At 35.8% G+C, this 14,606-nt stretch overlaps 1 protein-coding gene across 1 annotated transcript; it reads left to right on the forward strand.

Annotated features, from left to right (window-relative positions):
* Positions 1 to 1,243: 1,243 nt before the first annotated feature.
* LOC148625594 (glutamine synthetase-like) lies at positions 1,244 to 14,149 on the forward strand. Its single transcript, XM_088571061.1, has 6 exons — positions 1,244 to 1,391; positions 9,789 to 9,953; positions 10,632 to 10,814; positions 11,279 to 11,415; positions 13,201 to 13,400; positions 13,786 to 14,149. The coding sequence occupies exons 1-6, from the start codon at positions 1,244 to 1,246 to the stop codon at positions 14,147 to 14,149; spliced, it is 1,197 nt and encodes a 398-aa protein (XP_088427187.1).
* Positions 14,150 to 14,606: the final 457 nt, after the last annotated feature.

Consider the following 14,606-nt stretch of genomic DNA (forward strand, 5'->3'; position numbering starts at 1 on the left):
ATTTTAAACATTATTAGTTCAGTGAAAATATATAAGTCTGTATGATTTTTAAGAACACATAAACAACACTCAGTATGAGAGATATGCGTGTACTCATGCTACCGGTGCATCTAGATTATTTTTGATTAGCGTTCGAATCCTTGTTCCCTTGATTATCTCTGAAAACGATCATATAAATGAAAAGTATGTTTTATTTTATTGAATACTAGCATGTTCATTTAAAAATGGTAAAAGGTTTTAATTTAAAATGTAGATATTTCAGTCGCTACAAAAACAGGGATTCTAAAATGAACATACTTTTTTATTATTGTAATAAAAGGTCGCATGTTAATATTTTTTTCTGTAAAAATACAATTTTAGTGCAATTATGAAGGTAAAATAATATTGCAACTACTTTAAAGTTCAATTAAACTATTACTTCTCTATAAAAGATCACGCACTAATGTATTCTGATGTTCCAGATTAAATGCCCTGATATCGTCAATATATAACAAATATTGATCATTCAGAGATTTCTTATCTTCGATAAGCCTTTTCAATATGCTTGAAAAATATCTCTCACCAGAGAACAAGTCAAATATAATCACAGAACATCTATAAAAGGACATTAATGGCCACAAAAACTAATTCGACAATTTATATGTATATATTCATGATTTCTAAAAACTCAGCTTTATCTTGGGCATCAATCGTAAGATTCTGGGAGGACATGTAAATTTTCCCCGGACAAGACATTTAACAGGATTCTGGCTTTTGAGAAGAAAACGTGTTTTTGAATTCTTAGTGAAGAACAAGGAGGGCTTAGTGTCGTGTTTAAAACATAGGGACTAGTAAATATGGTACGTGGTTTCTTCAATTATGGTAAATATATATAAAAAAAACTACATGACTTAAAATTCAATTCAAACGTTGAAAAGTAGGCTGCATGAGGTAAATGGATCGTTTATGTAACATAAACGTTAAGTTAAGTTTTTAAAATGAAAATTTAATATAATAAGATGCATTCTCATATGCAATGTGTTCAAGCATTATTAAGAAGTAAGAAGTGAATGCAGATGACTACATAGAGTTGCTACTAAAATTAAAAAAAAATATGATTTCAGCATATTTATATTAATAAGTCTTGTCAGCGGAATTGATTATACTTTACCATAGATCGTAAAACTGAAGATGAAACGCATTTTAACATGGCCTCTATATGCCCCTCCAGCTGCTTGCTTGGATGTTTAATGTTGTATTTCAGATGTCTACCGACAAGTATGAGTTATTGCTTCCTGATATTGATTATAAAGGGGACAAAGTGGTTTTAGAATACGTCTTCATCAGTCATACTGGGTACGAATTGTGCACCAAATCGCGTGTTGTAGAAAAGGAGCCAAGGAGTGTTGAAGGTAAGCAAACATCACTATTGAAATGGAAACCAGAAAATTCATAGACAAAACCAAGTATTACAGATAAAAAGTTTTGCAGTTTCGTTTTAAAACAGAAAATTCCATTAAATAATACTACATTCGGAGCTTAAGGTATAAATAATACGCCTTAATTTCTATAGGAATGAGAGCCAAAAACCTGTTTCAATTAGAACCAATAAAAAATATTTCAAAACCATGTTGTGGTTCATTAATTCTGCATATATCACAGGCTCCATTGACAATGTAAACTTTTATTTGTTTCCAAAAATGTAGATAAAGCAAAACGCATTGAATGAAAATGAAACTTATTTTGGGGATTTGGTCATGCTTAGGTAAGTGAGCGTTTAATGTCTAATTTTTGGCGAGATAAACCACGCGTCATGATGGTGATAATTACCTTATGTGAAAACTAAGTTAATAAAATAATTATCATCTTTTTTTATATCTCGTGACAACTAGTGCATTGAGGGTACATCTAAAATAATTGTTCTGACCTTGAAAAGCTTTAAATATTTAATTGCTCGAAGATTTTGTGTTAAGCTGCATAATTTAACAAATGATTAAAGTTCCCCCTTCGTACTGATCACTTTTCAACATGATAACAACATTTCAAGAAACGTCAGTCATCTTTTGAGTTTGTTCAAATTGAAATCGATTAATCTTTATGATTACAAATAACTTTATGTCTATCGTCAGCTCTTGAATTTTATGAACTGATTTATTCATTCAAATACACTATAGACCATTCAAATTTCCCATGGACTATCCACTGTGTTTCTTTGTTAAATATTGAATTATCCAATTACTTTTTATATTTCAATTCTTCAACATTTGAATACTAGAAAAAAATTAGATACAATATTCATCTAAATAAATATTTGCCGATTTTTCCTTATTGTGTTTTTAAGTTTCAAGAAATATATCATTTTTTTCATTCACGGTCGTTCTAGAACAGCAGAGCACGCTTACCCTACCGTTGCACCTGGTCCATGCTCCTGGTCTTTGTCCCTGGATTACATTCTTTTGATTTCTTTTATAGCGCTGCGGACAGGTATCAAAAAGTGCTTTAGTTTTCGAGTTTAATGGGCCTAGAAGGTATACGGCTATATCGTATGTCAGTGGAAAGATACATCAATGTAGTTTTTGAATATCGTACTTATCAAAGTGAAAAACGGTAAAGTTTTCTGCTTTTTTGCATTAATTAGGGGAAGGGTCAAAGATCAATCGACCCCAATACATTTTGATAAGTAATGTAAGTGAAATCGTTTATTGCAGGTATTGGGAAACAAGTAACATACAAAGATCACATGCATAGAATTTCAAAAAATGCAAGAACTTTTTCTGACAAATTTTGACCTTTTAATCACAGAACAAAATTGCCCATAAAAATGGATGTATTTTAGTGCGTTTTTAATGATTAAGAGACACCGTAGAATATTACAATGTATATCTAAATATTCTTTACTGAATAACAAATAAAATAAACACAACATTCTCGATTCGATCTGCAATATGAGCTTTATAAAACGTGTTTGAGGTTACAAATTTTCCCATATTTTAACTACTAATTAATAATTTCCCGGACAACCTGTTCTATTTCCGAACTGTTAGTACAACAAAAAAGCATGACTATTATAAAAAAAATAACTTATTTTTTGACCTGATCAATATTTTAAGTGCTTTTTTAAGCAGGCAGATAAAAGTTTGACATATATTTTTTTCTGTTATTCAATAATTGAGCTTTTAACAATGTTCGTTTTGAGGAAAATGGAATGAAGTAAAGGATATCCATAGTCATGACAACGCCTCAAAAAACAAAAAAAATAATAGTCATAAGAATAACATATATAAATTTTAAGAATTGATTAGCAAGCCAAACTGGGTGTTTGGACCAGGTTCATTGGTAGGATATTAGTTTTGACGCCTTTTCTCTGTTTTACCTTAAGCGCCCGTCGATCTGTTCTTATACAAATGATGTCATTCCGGTTTAAACGAAGGAGGGAAACTCTGGCATTGGTTAAAAGTCATCTAGTATGTGACGGTGAAAAGGAGAACGTTACAAAGATTTTTCGTACATGGATTATTTCAAATAAAATCGGCCTTTACTATCATATAGAATGCTGAAAAGTTTCCAAGTATATGAGTGGCTTACTTCCGATCTAGATTTTACAGCATCTTAGCTAGGCAAGGGTTACAGTCCTACCCCTCCCACTGCGTGACAGGAGTGGGCATGACCGTAACCCTTGGCTAGCAAAGATGCTTTTACAGTTGTGATGCCATATTCAGTTTAGTTCTTATTGACATTTAGATTATAACAAATCAGAATGCGAGTGGCTCACTTATTCATTCTTTGTTTGAAGCAGACAGACGTGATTGGTTGCCTGAAATTTAAAATTATGACATTGCAAATGTTCAAAACAAATTTTCTACCTTGTCAAAATATGACAACAGAAGTAACGCACAATACAATGCACAAACCACTTACTGCAACTGCTCTGTACATGTATGTTTACGCCGCAAAAAAAGTAAGCTTATAACAACTTATAGACAGTAAATATAGCAAACGATAGATTGTATCTCCTGTTTATCAACGTCTTGATCAGAGCCTCTCTCTTTTTCTAATAATCTTGATCCGCCCCTGGCCTGGACAATGATGTTTCATTTGAACTAATATTCTGTAACGACTATATTACCATTGTGTCCTATTAATACGGGTACTAAAACTTGAGTCTTTTTGAGAGGTAAAATAAATCTTAGAAGTTTTTATTGCGTCTGAACTTCTTTCTTCTTTTTGCGTCAGAATTTTTACAAGGTATCTGGTTTGTTTTTAACAACTCGTTTAGTAAAATCCGTTCAGAGCAGCGGCGGTTCCAGAGCGGATGCATTTTATTGAAAAAATTGTTATTTTCATGTGTAAAATTGACAAAAAAAAACGGAAAATGATATCCAAGCACAACCCCCTTTTTGTGAGGAACCCCGGCTGGCACCCCTCCTTTTCATAGTGTGGATCCGCCACTGCAGAGGATATTGCATTACAAGCATCAACCTGACCCACAGTTAAACATCTTAAGACATAAATATTGTGATAGCATGCATGTACATGTTCTCTTCACATGCATCCATGCAAAGTTCAAAGTACACAGTTTATGTACTGTCAAATTTATTATGAAATCCAGCCTTATCATGAACCCCCGAGTTGCATTTTTCGTTTGAGAATCCCTCATTCATGGTTAAATCTTTCACGTTTTATTTAAAGTGCAAGCATATAAAGACAAATGCATAGAAATATGCATGAGAGTTTCAAAACCTCAAATCTTTTCATCAAAACGTAAGGCAGACTCGATACTTTACATGTGTCTCTGTTCATAAATCAGTCCGGAAACGATTCCGTGTTATACAATTTTAGTACATTCAATAATTTAAATACGTGAAACCCCGTGCAGGTCCGGGTGTTAAAAGAATAGGCCTGCAGCAGCGCTAAGCTTGTCGTAAAAGGCGACCAAATAGTGCTCAGAACCCTAGCCGGGGGCTAGGGCGGCTCTGCCCACAGAGCAAGTGGGATGTGTGCCCCAGGTGGTGGAATGGGGTACCCCTGGTGTGTTACATGCTGGGGTTGTCAGGCTATAATACGGAAAACCTAACCGCAAACCATAGTGGTACACCGTGTTGGGAAAGATGCCAAGTTCCTCGCACGTTAAAGAACCCTACTGTGGTATTCTTCCGGAGTAGGAACCATAGGGCTCCGCCACAGGAGGCCAAATTGCCCGACCCTACCCACCTCTCCCTATATCCAGTGGCAATCAAAATTTGTCGACCCCATTGTCCTTGTGTTCCATCCCTTTTTCATTTCATCATCATTTCATGTTCATTTTATCATCAGTTTAATGTTCATCGTCTGAATATAACTGAAATATTGCTGCTCGGACGTTAAACCCCAACAAACAAAACATTAAATATGTGAAAATTTGCAACTTTAAACTCATTTTGCAAAGCCCATGTGGCAGATCGAATCGAAAATGTTTTGTTTATTTTATTTGTTATTCAGTAAAGAATATTTATATATACATTGTAATATTCTACGGTGTCTAATTATCTCTTAATCATTGAAAGAGTAATCAAGGGAACCATGGTTATAGCGGTAATCAAAAGAATGTAATCCAGGGACAAAGACCAGACATGGAAAACAGACATACACAACAAAGAACATAAAGTAACTAAAATCATACATGCAAAGTAACAAAAGTAAATGAGCAACTCGGACTCCACTAAAAACTGGGAGCATGGACCAGGTGCACCGGTAGGATAAGCGTCCTCTGCTTTTCTAGAAACACCCGCCGAATTGCTCATAAAAAGTCAAGTCCGGGGTAAATAAACGAGGGAAGGAAAACTATGACCCGTCGAATAAATCAGTTTTCATGGTGCTGATGGATACACCATAACGATCCACGAGTTCATGATAACGACCATAAAACTTCTGTAGTGATGACTTCAATCTTGTAGCAACATAACCTTGTTCCAAAAGCCTATTTGTTAGAGTTCTAGCGCGATACAAAAAGTCTGCGTAGTATTGGCAAGCTCTGGCATAACGTATGAGTTGTGATATGAACACTCCATACGCAGGAGCCACAGATGAAAGGTAAGTTGACAATTTTGAATGAAAAGTCATCACGTTTGTCGTAAAGTTTGGTCAATAGTTTTCCTTTACCATCGATTTCGAAGTGTAGGTCAAGATATGAGGCTGACTTCCCAGTGTCTGTAGTATCCTTTATCTCGAGTTCTTTTGGGTAGATGCGATGTATCAAATCCCCGAAATTAGGATTGTTTAAAGATAATACGTCATCTATATAGCGAAAACTGAGATTGAAGGATCTAGCCAAACGATATTCTTTCTTTCTGATCAGATCAGCTATAAAGTCAGCCTCATAAGAGTGAAGGAAGAGGTCAGCAAGTAAAGGAGCACAATTTGTTACCATTGGAATGCCGACCGTTTGTTGAAAAACACGTCCATCACACTGGACAAATATGTTGTCGATTAAAAATTCCAGCATTTTGTAAACATCTTCCTCTGTATATTTGGAAGATGATTTGGAATTATTTCTTACAAAGTATGATGTTTGTTTGTTTGTTGGTGTTTAACGTCCGAGCAGCAATATTTCAGCTATATTCAGACAATGAACATGAAATGGATGATAAAATGAACATGAAATGAAAAAAAGAAAGGATGGGTCACAAGGATAATAGGGTCGACAAATTTTGATTGCCACTGGAAAAAGGGGGGGGGTGGATAAGGTCGGGCAATTTAGCCTCCTGTAGCGGAGCGCAAATGTTCCTACTCCTATCGAATACCACAGCAGGGTTCTTTAACGTGCGAGGAACGTGGCATCTTTCCCAACACGGTGCACCACTATGGTTTGCGATCAGGTTTTCCGTATTATAGCCTGACAACCCCAGCATGTAACACGCCAGGGGTACCCCATTCCACCACCTGGGGCACACATCCCAGTTGCTCTGTGAGCAGAGCGCCTAGCCCCCGGCTAGGTTTCTGAGCACTATTTAGTCGCCTTATACGACAAGCTTAGCGCTGCTGCAGGCCTATTCTTTTAACACCCGGACCTGCACGGGGCTACAAAGTATGAGGAATCTCTACCAAGAACTATATATTTATATATAGGTGTACCATCTATTTTGGAAAAACAACGATGTATAATGTTTTTAAGTCGGGATTTTAACTGAGTATGGGGAATAGAAGTATACAGTGTTGAAAAATCATAGGTTTTAATGCTATTATATTCGGATAATAGTCTGATATTAGACTGATTGTCTCCAAAAGATCTTTCGAATTTTTCAGGATCCACATTGAATTAATACCACTACGGGAGTAACAAGTGTTGTGGTAGGACTGTAGACCCTCTTTGACAGTTGTGAGTATAGAAGTTAAAAGTTTTGAAAGAGGTTTGGTGGTACATTTTGCAGATCATCGCCCTTGGTAGAGAGACCAAAAGAGGATAGCACAGATTTATGGTTTTTTCACAATCTCTTCTTTGTTTGTTTGTTTGTTTGTTGGAGTTTAACGTCCGAGCAGCAATATTTTAGCTATATTCAGACAATGATCATGAAATGGATGATAAAGTGAACATGAAATGAAGAACAAAAAAGGGTCACAAGGATAATAGGGTCGACAAGTTTTGATTGCCACTGGAAAAAGGGGGGATGGGTAAGGTTGGGCAATTTAGCCTCCTGTGGCGGAGCGCAAAGGTTCCTACTGCTATCGAATACCACAGCAGGGTTCTTTAACGTGCGAGGAACGTGGCATCTTTCCCAACACGGTGCACCACTATGGTTTGCGGTCAGGTTTTCCGTATTATAGCCTGACAACCCCAGCATGCAACACGCCAGGGGTACCCCATTCCACCACCTGGGGTACACATCCCAGTTGCTCTGTGGGCAGAGCGCCTAGCCCCCGGCTAGGTTTCTGAGCACTATTTGGTCGCCTTCAACGAAAAGCTTAGCGCTGCTGCAGGTCTATTGGTCTCAGTATCGTATTAATTTTCCCATAGACTTCTATAATGAAGTGCATATTTTTAGGATTTTTTAAAAAAATATGTAAATTGATTCAATAAAACTTTCACTTATGTAGCATTTCTAAGGACATGTGAAAAAATAATTTCCCGCAAAGAAAATAGGGTGAGTCCACGAAGATCGGACAGAAAAGTAGTCTTGAACTATAAATAGCCATTTTCCTTACTTTCACTTTCGTTTTGCACTCACCAAACCAACCTTTTCAGTGGAACATTTTTATGATATTATGGTAGATTTTCTCTTAAAAAAGTTCTTCATCTTCCAGTGTGATGTTTGCTCTATTTTATAAGTCATTGTTCATATCTTTTGACAAAACATTAGTTTGTAGAGAGGCAAAAAGAAAATGCACTATATTTTTATAGCATCCATGTTTTGACGTACACCCGCTCAGGGATATGCAATACGATACTGGTACCTATTCTTTTAACACCCGGACCTGCACGGGGCATCTCTTCTTTGGAGAGAGTGGTAACAGCGTAGGTCTTATCGTTGCTATTATTTTCTACGTCTACCTCTGATAATAAACATTGGATATAAAACGTTTTGCAGACAAAAACAATGTTGTCTTGGGCTTTGTCTGCTGGTACGACAACATACTTGTCATGTATAGTAGACAATGTTTTTGCTACATCGGGGTCTTTGAAAACTGATGTAGCCTTTAACCACTCTGACAGAGAATCAATGTCTTCTTGTCCTCGTTTTATCCATTTTTTGCATAGTCCTCGACGGCATCCATAAGAACTTTAAAGTTATAATTCCAATTTATGGAGCGTGGTTCACGATACTTGGGACCTTTAGAAAGGATATTACGCAGAGATTCGTTTTCGATAATGGTTAAATCTCCCGTAACGACGTGACCACAAGGACCATATTTGAATGGAGAGGTTTTGCAAAGACAGTCAGGTGGATTAGCCTTGAAGTCCTCAATCTCGAGTTTCTGCAATAGCCTTTTATAATTGAAAATTTTGGATGCGATGGGTGAAGTAAAGGAATATGAAATAATTGGTATGGAAAATTGAAAATGCACTAAAATGCTACCAATTTTAGGAACATCTTCGTTTTGTGATTAAATAGTCAAATTTTGTCGGAAAAAGTTCTTTTTTTAACTTTTTTTTACATTTTTGAAATTCTATACACATGATCTTCACATGTTACTTGTCTTCCGATACCTACAATGAACGATTTCAATTAAATTTCTTATCAAAGTGTATTGGTCGATTGATCTTTGACCCCTACTCTAATTAATGCAAAATAGCAGAAAACTTTACCGTTTTTCACTTTGATAAGTATGATATTCAAAAACTGCATTGATTTATTTTTCCATTGACACGTGATATAGCCGTATACCCTCTAGACCCATTAAACTTGAAAAATCCGTAGCCGTCCACAGCACTATTAGAATATAGGATCCCTTAATTACTCTTGTACCTTTCACTACAAAGCGAAAAGCAATAGATCTTTCGTGTTAAGTTGTTAGCATGCTCAATATACACTTCCGCGAGGTAGGGCTTGAGAAGACAAAAAAACAAATTCCCCGCGAAAATCTATATTGAGAATACTCATCCACTACCCCACAGTTAGCACAAAAGGTTCTATTACAAGAGTTCTTTTTATGAACTGTAATCACAAAAGGTTCTATTACAAGAGTTCTTTTTATGAATTGTAATCCAATATTGTGTCAAATATACAACATTTTCAAAACAAAATTTGGGTTATTTGCTTTTGCTGATACATTTACTCTTTCTTTTCACTCAAAGAGGTCAACTAGATATTGTCTCTTTTATATATTTTTTTCAGATTGCCCTGTTTGGGATAATTACATGTGGAACGATGTTCAAGGAAGACTTGAGGATTTAAGAGATATGATACTGAAACCAGTAGCTATGTTCGAGAACCCCTTTTTGAAAAGTCCGCACAAGTTTGTGTTATGTGATATCTGGTTATCGATGGATGAACCTGCAGGTTAAATAACATGACAACCTGTGCATTTAATTGCAAATGATACATATATTATTTACGTAAATCTTACGTGAATCGAGATTCACGTTGCAATTGACTTCACATGAAAGAATAATCAAGGGAACCAAGGTTATAGCGGTAATCAAAAGAATGTAATCCAGGGACAAAGACCAGACATGGAAAACAGACATACACAACAAAGAACATAAAGTAACTAAAATCATACATACAAAGTAACAAAAATAAATGAGCAACTCGGACTCCACTAAAAACTGGGAGCATGGCCCAGGTGCACCGGTGAAAGTATTTTCACGTGCATTTTACTGAACATGAACATAACATGAAGTCTCGATTCATATATATTTCAAGTAAACTGTAAAAAAAATGTATTCTAGTTGTGTTGGGGAAATACCAGATGACTACTTCCTGTATAAAGTATAATGCAATAGAAAACGTTGAATGTGTTAATAATTCGCTGATACATTTTAATATATGACGATGCATATATTTATTTCAAAGTATACAAATACAAAAATATCACTCAAACCAATATGGCAAATTTTGTTATGCTGCATACGTGCTTCAAGAAGTAACCTCTCATAAAATAATTCTTGCCTGTTTTTTATTATGAATTTCATAGAAGATATTTTCAGTCCAAATACAAAGTTCTTCATATTTTAGCCATAAACTCGCGTTTCAAATGCAAGAAAACCATGGAAAGACTTGACTATGATCCAACTACAAGTTTTCGACCGAAAAAGCGTCACGAGCCATGGTTTGGTATTGAACAAGAGTATTTCGTCGTTCAGGAAGATAATGTTCCTCTTAGCTACGAGCCTGATAAATTCAATTATGATTCTATGAGTAAGTTTCATTGCATGAACATGTCGTTCGTCTCATAGGCCTAATTTTGCTATGCGACAAACACGTCATCAACCTTTTTTGCGACTCATCGGTATATGTTGATACTGAAAAGTAATCATAAGGAAAGACATTTTCCTATATATTTGTAAAAAATGACTTCAATGTCCTTGGTGCATATTATTAATATAGACGGTGATTTAGTGTGTACTAGGTAATTGGTCTCATTATTTATTTTCCTTCTGTTTTTGCAAATGCAAAAAAGGAAAAAGACATTTAAGTATTCTAAAACAATTCTAAAAGTATAATTAGTCTTAAAAGAGAGTATTCAAACGAAGAGTTTAGAAAAATACAAAAAGTTCATTTTTCATTCATTATGGAAAACTTAAACGTTCGTTGTAAATGAAAAGTTCGATATTGTTTTCTTCTTCCAATACAATCCATAAATCCTTATTCATTTATTTCAGTTTTATGTACTAAAATAGGCCATAAGCATGCGAAAATGGTTGGGATAGAGCGAGAATTGGCCACACGTCATTTGATTGCGTGTTTATATGCTGGGGTTAAAATAGGAGGAAATATCAGAGAGAATGACCCATCTCAGGTACTAAAGAATGGTACAGTTCTTATAAGTTTCTATGGCAATAATTATTCAAACATAAAAAGACAAAATAAAAAAAAAAATAAGCAATTATTCAAATCCGATAAAAATAATATTATGAAGCATAAATAATATTACCTCAAGAAATAACTGCTAAGACCACCTGCAGAGAATGAAATATCCAAAAACTGACGAATGTCATTATATACATTTTAGCTACCATTCAAAAGAAGATACAGAAAAAAAATAGAATATGAACAAATGCAATTGATAAAAATTATGCCACTTAACCCACAAAAAAATAGTATTTAAAAAATAAAGGTTTTGTTTGTTGGGGTTTCACGTCCGAGCAGCATTATTTCAGCTATATTCGTTTGCTTGTTGGGGTTTAACGTCCGAGCAGCAATATTTCAGCTATATTCAGACAATGAACATGAAACGGATGGTAAAATGAACATGAAATGAAAAAAAAAGGATGGGTCACAAGGATAATAGGGTCGACAAATTTTGATTGCCACTGGAAAAAGGGGGGATGGGTAAGGTCGGGCAATTTAGCCTCCTGTGGCGGAGTGCAAAGGTTCCTACTCCTATCGAATACCACAGCAGGGTTCTTTAACGTGCGAGGAACGTGGCATCTTTCCCAACACGGTGCACCACTATGGTTTGCGGTCAGGTTTTCCGTATTATAGCCTGACAACCCCAGCATGTAACACGCCAGGGGTACCCCATTCCACCACCTGGGGCACACATCCCAGTTGCTCTGTGGGCAGAGCGCCTAGCCCCCGGCTAGGTTTCTGAGCACTATTTAGTCGCCTTATACGACAAGCTTAGCGCTGCTGCAGGCCTATTCTTTTAACACCCGGACCTGCACGGGGCCAGCTATATTCAGACGATAAAAAAATAAAGGGAGCTTCACACTATGAATTATGCTTGCTCAAATTTTCAATTTATAAATTGCAAGCGTTTTAAGTTATCGAGCAACTTTTAATCGCGAGGGATAATAATCAAAAATGAAATAAAAGAACAACGTCACTAATAAGAAATAAAAAAAACCCCATGAAAACCAAACAAAGTACAACTAAGTAAAATTAAAATGTAAGATTGATTGATTGATTAATTGATTGTTGGAGTTTAACTCACGAGCAGCAATGTTTCGTCTATATTCAGGCGATGAACATGAAAAGGATGATAAAATGAACATGAAATGATGATGATGAAATGAAAAAAGGGATGGGACACAAGGTTAGTAGGGTCGACAAATTTTGATTTCCGCAAGAAGGGAGGGATGGGTAGGGTTGGGCAATTTAGCCTCCTGTGGCGGGGCGCAAAGGTTCTTACTCTTACCACAGCAGGGTTCTTTAACGTGCGAGGAACGTGGCATCTTTCCCAACACGATGCACCACTATGGTTTGCAGTCAGGTTTTCGTATTATAGCATGACAACCCCAGCATGTAACACGCCAGGGGTACCCCATTCCACCACCTGGGGCACACATCACAGGTGCTCTGTAGGCAGAGCGCCTAGCCCTCGGCTGAGTTTCTGAGCACTATTTGGTCGCCTTTTCCGACAAGCTTAGCGCTGCTGCGGGCCTATTCTTTATGACACCCGGATCTGCACTGGGCTAAAATGTAAGAAAATCTAAAATTGAATGCGTTTTTTGGCAACTGTGTAATAAAATAAATGATAGTGAATTAACAACAATATATAAAACTTAACCAAAATTAAGAAAACTAAATATATATCCCAGTGTACTGCTCTTGAATAAATTGTGCAAACCTTTCTCATCAGTGGGAGTACCAGATCGGTCCGTGTCAAAGGGAGACAATTGGTGACCACTTGAATATGTCTCGATACATACTACAACGTCTGGCTGAGATGTTTGGTCTTCGAATCTCTTTAAATCCTATTCCTGTAAGCGGTAAACCCTTCACATCCAGTGGCCACCTCAACTTCAGTACGCAACAGATGAGAGACAAAGGTGGAATCAAGTAAGGTTATTAAAAAGGGTAGTGATGGAGGCAGGACAGATTTCATAAATAATAACCTATATATATGCACGTAACTACAAAGTGCATAATATACTGAAGTGTTTTAGATTACAATGGCTTCTCTGCATGTGTGAAGATATATTTATAATGACCAGAATATTTGTAAAAATCATTTTGCTTTAAAATCAGCTGAAATAATCAGGGAACCTTTTTGTTATTGACGTGACTGTTAACTATTTTTCTCAACTTTTTGAACATGAAATAAAAAAAAAAAAAAACGACAATAATAAAAGCTAAAAAAGGAAACGTAAGGAAAAAGGAGAATGTACGTGTAAATGTACAAAAAAATGTAAGTTCTTACATGCTCTTGCAATTATCAAATTAGGTTTATTCGCCATGCAATTGAGCTGCTTTCAAAGTCAGACGAGGATGCACTACTTCGTATGTACGATCCTACCCTAACAGAAGAAAACAAGAAAAGATTGGGTGATACATCTAACCTGTGGCACCCACAGTTACACAATTTTCTGTGCGATGCATCTAATAAGGCTCAAAGTTCCGTTAGAATTCCTCCACTGGTGTCAATAAATGGGTATGGATATTTTGAGGATAGGCGTCCATCATCTACTATCGAACCTTATGCAGCAGCTGAAGGAATAGTCAGGGCATCCATTTTTGGAGATTTTCTATTGCCAGGGAATGAAGATCTTAAAGATCTCAGCATTTGGGACAGTGAACCAGATTTATAGTTTTTTTTTTTTTAACTTTCTTCTAAGAGTGCTTGATTCCTCTAAACAACTGAGTAAACACAGTTTACACGGTTATACAATGTACGACAAGGACTGGAAGCGACAAAAAATGTGGTTTACTTTTAATTACTGTATTTTTTCAAACTTTATATACCAATAAAACGTGTATATCAGCGCTTAAGTCTGAATATTATAGAAGTGTTTCACAAAAAGCTGTAAAAATGCCTACATAGCCAAAAATGGTACATATGATAATCATATGGCGCTCGATTCAAATGTTAATTTAATTATATGGTATTCATATGATAATCATATGTTAACTTATAAGATAGTTAAAAGCGTATCATACGATAATCATAATTATATGATAGCAATAAGATTATCAGATAAATATCATATATCAATCATAATTATGTTCGTGAAAAACAGTCTAAATTTTATTAACTGATGACTTAAA

Source organism: Perna viridis, chromosome 2 (assembly GCF_037379345.1).
Source record: "Perna viridis isolate PV_CMFRI_1.1 ecotype Kerala chromosome 2, ASM3737934v1, whole genome shotgun sequence".
Taxonomy (NCBI): domain Eukaryota; kingdom Metazoa; phylum Mollusca; class Bivalvia; order Mytilida; family Mytilidae; genus Perna; species Perna viridis.